This window comes from Phyllostomus hastatus, unplaced genomic scaffold (genome assembly GCF_019186645.2).
Source record: "Phyllostomus hastatus isolate PE091 unplaced genomic scaffold, TTU_PhHast_1.1 phas_contig_150, whole genome shotgun sequence".
Lineage (NCBI taxonomy): Eukaryota > Metazoa > Chordata > Mammalia > Chiroptera > Phyllostomidae > Phyllostomus > Phyllostomus hastatus.
In genome coordinates this window covers 23213480-23229580 of record NW_025333611.1, presented here as the reverse complement: position 1 = coordinate 23229580, position 16101 = coordinate 23213480, and the positions used below count along the sequence as shown (strand labels likewise).

The following is a 16101-nucleotide window of genomic DNA, read 5'->3' as shown; positions in this document are numbered from 1 at the left end:
TTCAAACGTAATCAAGTTAAGGCTACGTGAATTTCAGTGTTTTTGCTTCATAATTTTAACCACACACGTGTAAAAGTCCCACAGCCTTTCATTACATACAACTAGATTCAGTGTATTCTTGTATGAAAGTTTCAAAAATGATGAAAATCGGCATCTTTTTCCTTGACGTCCATTTAAGTGCCACCAAAGACATAGAGTGTCTGGCGTTCCAGACACTCTATGCCCAGAGGTAATTAAACAAAGCCGCCAGTCTTCCTTCTCCCAGACATTGCCAACACCCTCTCCCCCCCCCCAAAAAAACCAGCATAAGCAGGACACCGCAATGCTAGAGAAAGTCTGCTGAGCGCATCACCTGAAAGTGACTGCGCAGAACTGACAGGGTGGTATGCTGCCAAGACGGATAGTTCTTTGCCACGTAGATGGTACAATGCGAAGGCTTCTGGGGCCCTTGTGTGTCAGTCTTCTGCAGGGTAGAGAAAGGCAAAAACATTCAGTCGCTTTCAAACAAACTAAAAACAAAAAGAACCCTCCCCCAGTGGATACCACTACTGCCTTTAACACCAAAAAACACGCACAGAACAGAACTGCATTAGCAACGAAGACGGACAGCCCTATGCATTTTAAAGACAGGACCTTCATTTTCATCACTGTTAAATAGTTTTGACCAATAACTTTTCAGGAATGACCTTTTTTTAAAAAATGACTTCACCTTCCCTTTAGCTGGCATCATATAATTCTTCAGTCGCAGCCTAAGGTCATGTGCCACCTCCATGAGATACTGTGAGGACCGTATCAAGGTCTCATCCACAGGACCAACGACGGGCCATGAAGCGTACATAATTGAGCCAGGCTTTTAAATACAAGCAAAATAAAAAGGTTCAGGGAGATTAGACAGTACAACTATTTTATGATTCTTGATTACAACTGCACACCAAGGCTACCGTCTGTAATTGAGCGTTCAAAGTTCAGACCCTGGCCCCACATGGCCCACTTCCACAGCCCCTGATCTAATGTTCCCTAGAATTCAAGCTGTGAAGTCTGACTCTACATTCTTAATTAGCATCCATTTGTACAAGCATATTAATACCCACACACATATGCTCACTTTCAAAGAAAATTATGTAATGCTAATGTGCCTAAATTTAATCATTATTATATAAATTATGCACACTCTCAGTTTTTATCCTATTAACACATCCAGTACTGAAAGTATGGCTCTTTGGTATATACACCATGAGTGCATTTTTGTACTCTTCATGCAGCGAAATATGCAAAAGAGTCTGGTTAATAAGGTTGGAAGGGAGTTATTAAACCAGCCAATCTGTTTATCTGTGAGCCAGGGAGAAATAATTGAATTTATCTTTGCAGTAAAAATGTTAATATAATATCCCTGAATATGCAGCCCTGTATGTGCCAAGAATTTTGCATAAAACAAGAATATTTCCACAAATATACACTTCTGTCTTTGTTTATAAGTAGTTCATAACATTTGTATCTTTCTCAATATTTTCACCTCTTTAACAAACAGCTGGAAAAAGAATATTAGTTATACATGTATTCCAACATATATCTGAATATATTTAAATGTATTAAAACACTTCCTAACAGGAATTAGGTGATAAACAACGGGCATAGAGTCAACGTTTTTAAAATATTTACACTGTGAATATGTAAATAAAGGCACACACGATGTATCTGTCTAAAAAGGAGGCAGTTAACCTGTTGCATAATTACAATGATGAATCCAACATTATTCTTAAAATACTCATTTTCAGCCTTTTCCTCTTAAGCAACATTACTACATTTATTTAATGAGACAAGAATCAAAACTCCCACAACATCTTCAATGCATGAAGATACCTTTCCCAGGAGTGCCCAGATGTGCTCACACACATGCGGACAGAACGGAGCCAGGAGAAGGGTCTGAACTTCAATGAACCGGAACACAAGGTCTCTGTGCATCCCCTCGATGGCCAACTCGCGGTACTTGTCTTTCGCGGCCTACAAAATTTAAATAGTTTACCATCTCTCTCCCAATACTTCTTTAAAATAAAATTAAAGAGAAAAAATTTAGTATCTCTCTTTTAATGCATTTTTAAGTTTTTAGTCTTTTAAAATTCCATAATGAATTTTTGTGAAGGTATTACTTCAACAATTTGCAAATAAATGTGTATCAATCCTTGCCCAAAGGATACTATACTTTTATAAGTCTTGAGAAAAAGGTTTTTAAAAGACATTTTGTAACAGACAGAAAAGCTGAACAAATTTAAACTATATTAAAAACAATGCTCTGAGCAGCATATAGAAAAGACACTTAAGTATCAAGAAAAGGCTATACATACGCCACACTGCTATGCTCAGCACTTACCTTTATTTAACCACATCTATGAAAACCAAGTTTCATAAATTCCAATGCGGTATTTTACAAAAGTGATCAAGTAGAGCTATATTTTTACTTTAAGTACTTCTGCCAAACTTGAGGAAATACTGACACCTTGTGGAAAACCTCAGAAAACATTTGTTTTCAAACTAAAAACAATTAGTTACAATTATGCCTTTATTTCTGCCTTTATTTTTTTCTCAACTTCAAAATGTTTTTCTGGAAAGTACTACTGATTTTTAGATTTCACCTTTTTATTAATGCTCATAGCGCAACTAGAAACAGAATTATTTATGTTAAATGAACTCAGTAGAAAAAGTACCAAAGGAAACTATTTACAACCAAAATTTATTGAAGATTTAAGTTTCTTAACAAAATTTCCAATCTCCACTTTAGATGAGTTATTATGTTATAGCAGGAGGGGAAAAGGGCAAAAATACATCATATTCACATTGATATATTTTACAGCTACTTAAAAAAATTAATAGCCTACCTGCAACTCAAAAAACCCTGTTTTCAAAGCTTCTTTAAACATCATCTTTTCATAGTTTTGATCTGTTTTTATAATTCCTGCATTCATTTCACTATTGAATAGGAAAAAAAGGTTACTGAGTTGAAAGGCAAGTATAGATAAGTACGAAAACCTGCTGCATATACTCAGAAACAGCAAAATCAGAACAACGCCCAAAACATTTAAAATTGTCCACCACAAAACGATCCCTGTGTTCCTTAAAACTGCCTATTGTCACCGCCCTATTATCTATGTATCCACCTTTTTTAATCCTCACCAAAAACACGCTTACTGATTTTAGAGGAAGAGGTAGAGAGAGAGAAACACCGATGTGAGAGAGAAACATCGATTGGTTGCCTCTCGCATGCGCCCTGACTAAACCTGCACCTAGGCATCTGCCCTGAGCGAGAATCAAACCTGTGACCTTTCAGTTTATGGGATGATGCTCCAACCAACTGAGCCACAACAACCAGGGCTTATGTATCTACCTTTAGGTACACACTGTCATCTGATACTTGCTTAGAGCTCCTGCTTACGACAACACTGTTAACCCTGTTCCTATTTAAAAAGTCTTTGATGGAAGCTTCATTATGAAGCCCAAAATGCAATATAAAAATAGGTTACCAACAGTTGTAGTCAGGTTTAACTGCTGCATTTTAATCAACTGACACTGAGTATTTAGGAAAAATTTTCCCAGGATACCGCAGGCCTTTCATAACCTGGCCTAATCTGGCCCACACTCTTTCCAGAGTTTCTCCTGTCCTTGTAAAAATCCTGTCTACTTTTCAAGAAACCCAGAACTCATATACCATCTAAATCCCCTCAACCTTCATTACACTTATAAATGGTGGGATAAGTGTTTTTGTGTCTTTCTCTCCTGTGAAACAAGGAAGGACCAAGTCTTACACATCCTTGTAGACAAGTGCATAGGATTGTTTCTGATGCACAGAGGCTGATAAATGTCTTTTGAAGGGAAAAGAAAATGATAATTCTCCATTTCTTTTCATCTACTTTTCCTTGAACCATTCCACCCTACTTTAAGGCAAGAGAGCATGGTAAAATGGTTAATGGGCACTGGAGAAAGATTGAAGTAAATTCATAAGCCAAGTCTGAAGTTACTAGCTTTAAGGAATTTATTAAAATAATTTTCCTAAGCCTCAATTTCTTTAACTGTAAAATACAGCTAAAAATATCTTTATTATATAAGGTTGCTAAGAGGCTAAGATCAGATAATGGACTGAAAGTAATTAGTACTGTACCTGGCACAAATAAGCTTTCAATAAATAGTAGCTATTATTATCATCTAATTTATTTTAGGGGGAGGGGGAAGGAAACTTAAAAATGCACGAGGACTGAGCAACTCTAAGGCACAAAGTGGCTGGAGCCCACGGATTACCTGGAGAAAACACGATCGTTGAAGGTGCTGTCAGGACCACTTCGTAGGCTATCCCGGTTGGTCACCATTTCTTTCACCCACTCCACCCAGGTGTACAGGCGGAGAATACCTGCATCTGCCATGGTTTCCACGAAGTTAGCATCTTCAACCGTGTCACCAGCATCAGCCAGAGCCAAGCGCATTCCTGGAGAAGAAACGAAAGCAATCAATAACTTTAAAATTTGCTTACTGGAGATCAACTATGTGTCCAGGTAGGTACACTGTGAAGCCTATGTATAAATTAAGAAATGACCAGTGCTTTAAAGGACTGCCATGGATCAACAGCAAAAATAAAATTCACCAGAAGTAGAATCCCCAGTGATGCCGATAAAAGTAGAATCCCTAAACCATCTGCATTAATTTGCATACATTTAGCATACAATATGTGTTTCTTCTCAGGCATGTTGAGTTAATGAGATAAAGTGATCTTCAATGAAGCAAAGGGAAAAAATAATAAACTGGGGACAGCTATGCCCATCAACATCTCAGCCTCATTTAGAGATAGCAAAACATGATATTTTAGTGCATGAGAACACACACGCTGGTGCTTTATGCTTGCAAATATGAATTTAGTTCCTAGCCCTTACAGTAGATCCTTCCAAGTCTTCTACTAACAAAATTTTACTTTTCAACCAAAATCTTTTATTCTAAAACACTGGGGAAAAGCCATCAATAAGAGCCCAACAAAATAAATTACAGGACGTTCTGGCCGTGGAACACTATGTTGCTGCTAAAAGCAGTGCTGTGTTACGGAGGCAGCATTTTTCTTTCAGCCTCGAAGCAGCCTCTGCTAACCGCAACTTTTCTTCTGCAGCGTCCTCAGCTCTCCCACGTTTCACAGAACTAAAAAGAGTTATTGGGGCCTCGCTCTGGATTAGGCTTTGGCTTAAAGGAATGTTGTGGCTGGTCTGAGCTTCTACCCAGACCATGAACACTTTCATATCAGCAATAAGACTACTTTGCTTTCTTATTATTCCTGTGTTCACTGAAGTAGTACTTTTAATTTCCTTCAGTAACTTTCCCTTTGCATTCACAATCTGGCTGACTGCGGAAAGCAGCCTAGCTCTCAGCCTGTCGCGGCTTCCAACATGCTTTCCTCACTAAAACCTAATCATTTCTACCTTTGCTTTAAAGTGGGAGACACGTGACTGTTCTTTCACTTGAACACTTAAGAGGCCATGGGAAGGTTACCAATGGGCCTAATTTCAATACTGTTGTGTCTCAGCAATTTTTATGTTTTAATTACTACGGCATTTCTATACAAAGAAAACATGAATGCTTTTGGTATAAGCAAAAGAGAAAAGCGGTAACATTAAAACAATTTTAAATTGCCCTGCATAATTGAGGAGAATTGAACTCTATGCAACATCAATAATTAAAAAAGTATACTCACCATCAGCTGAAAATTTGTCAATGGCCTGGGTCAATGAGAGAAAGTTGCCTGTGGATTTTGACATCTGGAATAGAAAGCCAATGAGTAGGCATTAGTAAGTCTGTACATAAATGAAACAAACCCAATCTACCACATCAAGTTAAATGTGTTAGCCACAGTCAGACAAAGACAAAAAAGATTAGAAGAGTGAAAAGAAAGAGACACCCTAAACTAATTTTGTGGAGATGAAACCCGAAGTCCGGTCAGCAGTGGCTCACATGGGTCGTTCAGTAGCAAGTGGGGGCTGGGAGAGGCCCTCCAGTCTGACACGTAGCCCACCGCCCTTCCCGCTAGACTAGACTGTTAGTTTATTCACCTGGAGCTATTCCACTAGAACTCTGGAACACCTCGGCTGATCACAGAGGAGAGCTTTATATTAATTAGTCATTCAGAAATAAATGGGCTGGACCACGACACCAGAGTTACGGTTTTAGGGAACTTCCTGTCATTAGGGTCACAATTAATTGGTTGTTCAAATGGTGCCCTGCCTGAGGGCAGCACCTCTGAGAAGGTGCTCGCTGTGCACAATCTAGCCATCTTTATTATTTTAAATTTTTTTGTCTTTATCATAACTTTACTGATACCAAAGAGAGGTGATTACTATATCAATTTCCCACTACACGGCAATAAAGTATCTTGTACCAATAAAACCAGTACAGTGTATAATACAACAACGTTGACACCAGAGAAAATGTCATGTTATGACAAACTCCAAAATCCTATTATTCTAATTTGGTGGCCAGTCACAGTATAAAACAAAAAACAAAAACCACCAAACTGTTTTCTCAACTTAATGAGAAAGATACTCTTTACATTTCCTGTCTCTGTTTCTGTCTCTCTGCTCCACTCATAATTCATGTCACCTTGGTGAATCTAAATACAACGTTATAATAGGTAATGGTATAATAAGTAGGTCCCTCCGCTCAATTAATACTATCTACCCTACACATATAATTTTAAAGATGAAACTTTATGATTTTCATATTCTTTCATTCTTTAATAAAAAAAAGTGTAACTTCCTAAATTTGAAAAGACTTCTGCAGAAATTTGAACTTTCAGGAGGCAACAAGCCTTACCTTCTCAGAGTTCAGGAGAAGATGCCCATTTGCTCGCACAGCCACAGGCCATTTGTCACTTTACAGGTAAATGTTTAAAGACAGAAAAATAAAACTTAAAGACTGTGGTTAAGGCTCAACATTTTGAGATAAATGCTAAAAGATTCATAAAAGTTTGCTCAGACAAATGTACAAGGATGTTTACTAGGCCCTGTTTGTAACAGGAAACAAATGAAAACAATGAAAGTGTCCATTAGCAAAGGACGGATTATAAAAACTACGGTACAGGCATATAGTGAATTACTATAAGTATTTAAAAAACACAGGCAGGGCTATCTATGGATTTGAAAAGATCTTAGAAATAAACATGTACATGAAAAAACATGAGAGAAACAGTATCTACAGTATTGCATTTTTGTATAATTTAAAATATAACTAAGCAAATAAGCACAGATATCTGATGTTGGTGTAACTGGCAAATTTATACCCTGCACAATAGGTTCTTATATATTTGAAGCCATAAGACACCTGTGTCAATAGGCAACGAATTTAGTCCACATCTTTTTCAGCGCTCACCTTTGTTCTGGCCACATAGCCACATGATTATATAGGTAATACGAAAGATGATTAGGAACAAGATCCTTGCCGGAGACTCGAAGATCCACAGGATACCAGAACTCAAACTCTTGCTTTAACTGATCTAATTTTTCCTTTGGGATCTGAGTCTTAGGAAATGGAGAGTCCTTAAAGAAAATATAATCCCAAACTTCCTTGGTCATCTGCTGCGGTCTGTATTAAAATAAAACAAACAAAAACAACAACAACAAAATAAATAAATATATAATTTTTGGAATCATTATTTCATTCCAACCATGAAGTAGGAATCTCTTAATGTAGTTAGAGTAACACATGAGGACAATGGACTCTCATAAAAATGAAGGATGGATAATAATAACAGAGGAGGAACTATTACTTTTTCTCAGTTCAATAGAAAAAAAAATGACAGAATTCTGCTAAATGAATGCTTTTTTAATATATTTTATTGATTATGTTATTACAGTTGTCCCATTTTTTCCTACCATTATTCCCCTCCACCCTGTGCCCCCCCCACCTCCCATCATTTCCTCACCTTAGTTCATGTCCATGGGTAAATTAATTCTTATGAAAACTAAGTATTAAAAGAAAACCTTTAATATATAAATCAAAGGTCACATATCTTGCTGACAAACTAGACTTCTTTCCCTTCTCCATTTACCAACCTGATGCCCAGTGGAGATTCTGCCTGTCCACGCAAGTCCCCGCCCTGCAACAGGTGGGCCACGGTGTAAAATGCCATGTAAATAGTGGAATCAGAGAGTGATTCAATCAGCCACTGTTCATCCCAAGGCAAACGCGTGCCTGCAAGATAAAAAGAAGAAAATTAATGCATGAGGGACCTAAGAGACACTTCATCTATAAATCTACATTTTAAGAATAGATCTACTGCATTTACAAAGCTGCTTATAGAGGAAGTTTTTAAATTACAGAGCAAACTGGGGGAGAGAAGGCATTCTTCTCCCACCAGGTAGAGAGACTGTAGAGGACAAGAGCTCAGTTTCCCTCACCCTCTAACGGGGAGCTCTCGCTTCCAATTCAGAAAGAAGAAAGGGAATTAGACAAAAGCATTAATTTGCCAGTCATGCCAACAGAAAAATCTGAAGTTTGCTTACCTAAACCATAAGTTCGTGAGCAAGCATGCTCTTGGAGCCAAGCTAAGGTAGCTTCAAAATTCCTCCTGGTCTCCTCACAGAATCTGAAGAGAACAAAAGATAAAGTCTCTCTCTTCACCGTGACTATCTTCCATGTTTCTCATCCCCTTTCCCTTCCCTCAGCACTGTCTCCCATCTTACGTTTCCAGGTTCTTCAAGCACTGGGATGTCTGCTTTTTCCAGTTCTCTTCTCCATAATCCAAGTACCTGGGAGTACACAAATTAATTAGAAAAAAATAGAAGCCAAAAGGCTAAGGAAAGTGACTGTAGGAAATTTCTTTCTGCTATAGGAGAGACTAACCACTGGTCACACAGGGCCACGACGCATTCATCTGCAGACCTGGACATGACTTGTCTCTCTGGTTCCATGTAAATAAATGCATCTCTCTAAATGAAAGTAAATAAAAATATATCAGCTATTACGTCAAGTCAATCTTTATTCCACAAGGATAATAAATATAACTTTTAAAAAATGCTGTGCCAATAATCAAAACCACACGTTTTCATTGTATCTTCCTCTTCCCAGGGTAAAGTTATCTGCCTTATTTTCTACACAACACTTGCTTTCGAAAAGGTGTGCATCATCATCAAATGGATTGCCTTCCCTAGGTAGAATATTCCTCCTCAGTGGAAAAAGCAAAGCTCAATTGTTTCTAAGACTATGGTTTGAGGGTTAGGTTGCCTATGACATCCTTTTATCCTTGTTAGAACAACAATATAAATAAAATAGAAAATTAAATGCATAAAACTTCAATTAAATGCATTTTTTAAATGGACACACAAAAATTAAAAACAGAAAATATTGTTCCTAAAGACTTATAGTGTCATGAAAAATTCCCACTGGAAAACTGAGAATATTATTTTTTACCAAATATAAGTATCTCTTCATGTATTATAGCCCCAAATTTATTAAGCAAGGATAATCTTTTATAATAATATTCAGCATTATTATTCATAAAATGACTCACTGCTCTATGTTCTTAAATGCAATTCCTCATGCTGAACTTCAACAACTAGGACATTTGTTTAAAGACAGTGAATTAAAAACAGATATTTAACTCTGCTCCCTCCCAGAATTCCAATAAAAGGACAACAAAGAGGCTTCTTTTTAATGGCATGAACCTACAAAGACCAGAGGAATGGGAGCAAAACCAATGTCCACAAATTTGGAAAACCAAAAAGCAGGATGAGTGCTGTGTAGCAGACTGAAGAAAGCTAGCTGGAGGCTAAGCCAGCAGCAGAGAAAGCCACTGAGCAATCCAGTTTGCATAACCCCCAAAACTCAGGAAGTGGTTGCACAAGACAGTTCTAAAAGAGGGAACCTGAGGCCTCGAAGAGAAGGACTGTTTTTTTAAAGAAGGAGTCAGCCCTGGCTAGTGTAGCACAATGGATTGAGAGTGGGCTGCAAACCAAAGGGTTGCCAGTTCTATTCCCAGTCAGGGCACATGCCTGGGTTACAGGCCAGATCCCCAGTAGGGGCCACGTGAGAGGCAACCACACATTAAAATAAGTAAAGAAAGAAAGAAATAAGAAGAAAAGAGAGAGAGAGAGAGAGAGAGAGAGAGAAAGGGAGGGAGGGAGGGAGGGAGGGAGGGAGGGAGGGAGGGAGGGAGGGAGGGAAGGGAGTCAGAACCCCACATTCCTAAATCCCATACTATGCTGACAGGAAACTAACTGACCCTCCCTGTGCCAACAGAACAATGAAGGTTTATTCTCTGGAGAGGATAAAAGAGTCTCCCAACCAGAGGACAAAGCTGAGGATATGAGTGTCACAGTGAAAACAGGGACAAAGTGAAAGTCAGAACACTGGGTGTTGGTACCCACACTAGTGATCTTCTCCCAATTCAGCTTCCAGAATGCTCAGTTAGCTTAGACCCTTAGACACTTTAAGCCAGAGATGGGAAGAATCTTCTGTGGGGAATCTAACAAACCCAAAAAGACCTCACTAACATCAGGGCTTCCCCAAGGCACAAATGGCCCTTCCAGATCTGCCCAACAAAGCCCAGTGACAAGTCCTACCTGCATCCATCCCAAAAGGGTCCAATAACCTTTCTGTGCCCACTTTTAAATAATCAAGTTTTCCTCAGAGAAATAAGAGATTAAGATTTCATATTTCACATCCATACAGCAAGAACAGCCTATAGAAAGTTGGAAAATAAGAATAAGCTCCTCAGGTGGTTCTGAGTGGATGCCTGATAAGCTGGGTGAAGGGTGTAGAGGAACTCATCATATTGCTCCCCACTTATTTGTAAGTTTGCTATTCAAGAAGATTTTTTAATGCATTTTTAGAAATTTTTATTTATTTATATATACACATGCACACACAACTACCAGATATTAAAAAAACACACAGTGAACAAAAACTCACTGATACACACACACACACACAAAGTTGAGGGACTCTCCCAGAAAGGCAAAAGAACTTCCAGAATTTAAGAGGTCCAATATCTGAATCATATGAATTCACAAAGCAAAAATAAAGAATAGAAAGAGATGAAATAAAGAAAAAGACAAGAATTTTCCCAAAATTAAGAATACAAGTTTTCAGACTCAAGAAGCCCAAAAAGCAGCCAGGAGAATGAATTAAAACTGACCTAAACCAAGGCGAGTCACATGAAATTCTCGAATACTGAGAGAAAGAACAGTATTTCACTAGCTTCCAGAAGCGGGGGGGGGCGGGAAACGACACAGGTCACTTATAAAAGATCAGTTATTACCAGAATGCTTTCGGACTTCTCAAAAGCATCACTGAACCAGAACACCATAGGTAATGCCCTCAAAATTTTAAGAGAAAATTATTTCCAAGCCAGAATTCTGCACGCAGGTCATCAAGGGCAAATAAGGACAGAATAAAGATATTTGAGACATGGAAGGGCTCAAAAATTTACCTTCCAGATACTTTTCTCAGGAAAGATATTAGAGGCAGAGCTTCACTAAAATAAGAGAATAAGTAAGAAAGAAGAAGCCTGGGAACCAAGGAAACAGGGCGGCGTCCAAGCCAAGGGCAGCAAAGGAACTCTTCAGCAATGGTGGAGGAAGACTGCTGAGGACACCGGTGCCCCAGGACAGCAGGAACCGGCACAGACTCAGACCGGCCCGAAGGCTCTGGGAGAGGGTTCTCTCAGATGGAACCTGGAGCACAATGCGTCTGAAGGCATTGACAGAAGAAATGAACAGATGGGACAGAGTTTGGGACAGCGTATTGAGAAGTATACTTAGAAGTAAGGAAATTTTTGCCCTGGTGGGTGGTTCAGTTGACTGGAGTGTCATCCCGTGCAGGTTGTGGTTGAGGGTCCAATCCCCAGTTGCGGTGCATACAGGAGGCAACTGATCTATGTTTGTCTCGCACATCCATGTTTCTCTCTCCCTCCCCGCTCTCTCTCTAAGATCAATAAACATCCTTGGGTGAGGATTAAAAAAAAGGGGTAAAAAAATTTTTTTTGAAAGAGACAATTATTAATGCAGAGAAAACCAGAAGCTACGGAAGAAAAATTCCCATTGTATACACTGTATCAGTCATGTCCCAAAAATGTAAACACTGACTACTGCTCTCACATAAAGATGGTACACCTACACCAGGAAGATGGGGCATGGGAAAGTGTACATGAATGTGTGTGATGTTAGAGAGGAAGCCACAGGGTGGGAGGAAGAGTTAAATCCTGACCTTTCATAGTAGAAAGTCAATGGCTGGTGCCAAACCGGGAAAAATAAAACCAAAGTTATACTACAAACGTTTAGATTCAAGATCTGTTAAGACAGAGGGAAGTCAATACTAAAATAGCTGAAAGTGAGCCTCTCCAAAAAAGAGACATTTAAGAGAATGTGGAAGGATAAAGAGGAAACTGGCTTTTTCATTTTAAGAAGCCTTACAGCCCATCGTCTCTCTGAATTATGGGTATATATAACTGGCAAAGTTTAATTGAACAAGTAGTTAAATAGCACAATAGAAGTTACAGCAAAAATGAAGATGGGGAAAAGATAAAAGTGAAAAATAAAGCACTACAGAAAGAGAGAATTGTAACTACTAGCATCTCAAATGGCCAAACCAGAAGCATGTTCAAGTTCTTTGTATGTGCTTTGCACCTGTCTATTTTAGCACACTACTTTCATCCATGTTGCAGGTAGAAAATTGAACTTACATGAATTGCTAATAGGTCTATTTTCTGCCACAAAACTATACACTGTTTTTAATAAAGCTCACAGGCTTACTATAGACTCATTGTGCTAATAAACACTGTAAAGTCTATTAACTAAAAGCGTTTCTCCTAAAACAGCCTTCAGAGGATAGATAGCCTATCACGTACGACGTCAATCATCTTTTTCTGAATGGTCTTCTTTACGTCTTGAACCTTCTGTCCTTTAAATCCATCTGCCAACATTACCTAAAAGGATGAGAGTGAGGAAAAAACACACATAGAAAATAATTAAAATTGGCTTTGTGTTCCCTTCCCCAAACTTTTCCCTAACTAAATTTACTTCCACTCACCAACCCAATATATTTTTATGGTGAAATGTATCACATAACCATAATTTTTTTATTTTGGCATAGCCTGGACAACTAATATTTATAACACATTTGTTTTTCTTTTAGTATACTTAGGATAGCTGTCAAGATGATGACCAGGAAGAAACACTCACTTCCTTTCCACTTCTCAGTTTTCTGTGTGGTGAGAACTCCACGACACCAACTCCCCTCACTCCTGGAGACTTTGGGAGAAGGGGCTGCCCACATCCAGCTCCGCCCCACTCAGCCTTCCCTTCCCAAATCCACCTGTCACCAACAAGCATTCCCCTTTGCTTGGCCACGTAATAAACTTAGCTCTGAGAGGAAGGCCTACCGTTTTGCAACTCTGCCTTTTACTTAGTGGGGAAATTTAATTCTAGAGCAAAGCAGTAGCTTGCCATCATCACAATTTTAAGCCACAATCCCCTTTCCAAGGGATTCCAACTCACCTTCCTCTGCCTGACTTCTGTGTCCCTCAAATAGATTCTAAGCAACAGACACAAGCTCTTTTTTGAACTTCCAATCCTCTAACATTACCGAAATGCTTCGTACCTATTTAATTCATCATTATGAAAGTACATTTCTGGATCATTATGATGCAGTGCTGAAGAGCGCAAATCCTAGAGCCAAGGTGCTCAGTCTGGGTCTCAGTTCTGCCACTGGCGGGCTACCTGGCTGATCTAGGGTAAATTACTTAATCTCTTAGTGCCTCAGTCTCCTTATCTGTAAAATGGGGGAAATAGCGCCTACATCATGATGCGATTTTGACATTTAAATAAGTTAATGTGAAAGTACTATATAGGTACTGGCTTTTATTATCACCCAAAATGTGTAAGTCACTTAAAAAAAATAACCAATCCTTTGTTATCTAGAAAAATGACAGTAAAGATAAAAGTTTTTTAATTCTCATTCACGTCCTTAAATATCTTCATTTTAACTATGTACAGTGTCAGATGAGCACTAGACTTATCAGGATGATCACTTGCTAAGGTATATAAATGTCTAACCAGTATGTTGTACACCTGAAACTAATATAACACTGCACGTCAACTGTAATTGAAAAAAATGTTTTAAATCTTCATTTTAACCTTAGCTGAATTTTCACTTTCTCTGACCCAGTCTTCTCTCCATGAACTGGGGTAAGGCACACTAACATGTGAACAGTGACGAAAGAGGAGGTTCAGATCATGTTTGTCGTGTTCACCTGGCATTTCGTGGTCATTAATGAGTGAATTAATGACCTGAATAAAACTGCTTACTTAAAATACAAAACTCTTAATTTAAAAGAGCAAAAGAAGGGAACAAGTATTGTCTATGCAATAGACCTTTGAAGTTTATTGAATAATAGAACTAACTAAATATCTTCTCAAGAAATTCATTCTTTAAAAGATTCCTACAAGGCACAAACATGTAATTTCTGTAAATATTATTATTGCCCCTCTCCCCCAAAAAAAGATTTTAGAAAGTTTGGAAATAGTAGACTCTCTTATTAATCTCATATTAGTCTGTCATAGGTCAGTATGTGACTGAAACTATATTGAATTTTTCTATGTATTTTTTAAATCATTAAGAAGAAAATCACAGAACATGGAGCAAATCAAATAAAAATTTAAAAAAACTACTTACACCATCATAAAACCCTTTTAGATATAATTTCTCTTTTGCTTCTGCAAGCTTTTCTCGGTCATTCTGGCTCTGAACTTTCAACTCATCACAAATGGTTACGGCAGAGAGATTTCCAAAACCAGGGATTTCAATGACTGGCACCTGCAAAAAAATGACATCAGGAATTTATTCACCCTGAATGAACACGCACAAAAAGAACATCGTCCTTTTCTTATTTTGAGCCTCTTCTATCCCATCAAGTCATTTCAGATTCTATGTATCATTGTAACAGTACCAAGCACTAGGAAGTCACACTCACACAGTGACCGACAAACATCCCGGTGTGAATCTGTCTTCCTTCTCTCCACAGGACTGACCCAAACCTGTACAGCAGCCCCCACGGTGTCCCTCCCTTACTACACATTCACCTTCCCCAGCTCTCACCCTACACTGGCATCAAATCAACTAAATAACTAACACAAACTAGCAAAATTGTGTTAACAACTAAATTTTCAAAGGGTCTTGTTTTTGGTTTCTAGTAAGTGCTCTGGATTTTTCATGAGAGGTATCTGTCAGTAATTTAATTTTTTCTACTGCAGGCATTAATATGAAAACATTAACATTTTGTCCTTAGATGCCTGGAACCTGGCCAAACAATCAGAATAAGCTACATAAAACTGGTGATGCTAAAAGGCCATTTGTTTATTCCAGAATTTCAGGTGCCAGGTGCTAAGAAAATGCTTATTGTTAGTTTTTCTCTCTTATCCTCCATAACAGCTACCAAATTAAAATAAACTCTCAAGTAAACTCCCTCTTATTTCCATACTCCATTAATTATTTAATTTTATTACAAGGAAAATGTAAGCTTTTTTCCTCTGATAAAGATATGGATATGAATATACTGAGAAATCTCTGTACTCACTGGCTCAAATGGCAAGACCATGTCATCTCTAATTCCATACTTTGCTCGTAAGGTCTACAAAAGAATTGCAAGTTAACATTAATGATCAACACTTCATTGGTATAATCATTTAATCATTGAGAGAAGAAACCCCCAAGCTGTTTATAAAGCTATTATTTCTTCTCCTTTCCATACAGAGCAATTTTTTATCATTACCAAATATCTTGAGAAGGAATCTAGGATTTCTAAAGACTCAAAGTTTAGGTTATAATGGCCTAAATGATGAAACTGTACAGCCAAAGCAAAAATTCACACACACACACACACACACACACACACACACACACACACACCACTTAAAATAAGGTTTATATTCTAAGTTGCAATAAAAATGTATCAGAAACCTTTTCAAAAGTTTAAGGAAATCCATCACATCAACCAATTAAAAAAGAAAAATTCATACGATCATATCAACACATGCCAAAAAAAATATGACCAAACCCAATACCCATTCATGATAAAAACTCTCA

The 16101-nt window shown here is 38.0% G+C and overlaps 1 protein-coding gene across 1 annotated transcript in view; it reads right to left on the bottom strand.

Annotated features, from left to right (window-relative positions):
- The window catches only part of LARS1 (leucyl-tRNA synthetase 1), a 52819-nt gene that overhangs the window by 12817 nt on the left and 23901 nt on the right, over positions 1-16101 (bottom strand). Inside the window, exons 13-27 of the mRNA XM_045825316.1 lie at positions 15593-15646; positions 14692-14832; positions 12866-12943; positions 8863-8948; positions 8703-8768; positions 8523-8605; positions 8073-8211; positions 7390-7602; positions 6835-6892; positions 5720-5783; positions 4288-4471; positions 2874-2964; positions 1861-2001; positions 710-850; positions 353-463 (exon numbers count right to left, since the gene is read on the bottom strand). Of these exons, the coding sequence (XP_045681272.1) occupies positions 353-463; positions 710-850; positions 1861-2001; positions 2874-2964; positions 4288-4471; positions 5720-5783; positions 6835-6892; positions 7390-7602; positions 8073-8211; positions 8523-8605; positions 8703-8768; positions 8863-8948; positions 12866-12943; positions 14692-14832; positions 15593-15646 (1650 nt within the window). The remainder of the gene's footprint in view (positions 1-352; positions 464-709; positions 851-1860; positions 2002-2873; positions 2965-4287; positions 4472-5719; positions 5784-6834; positions 6893-7389; positions 7603-8072; positions 8212-8522; positions 8606-8702; positions 8769-8862; positions 8949-12865; positions 12944-14691; positions 14833-15592; positions 15647-16101) is intronic.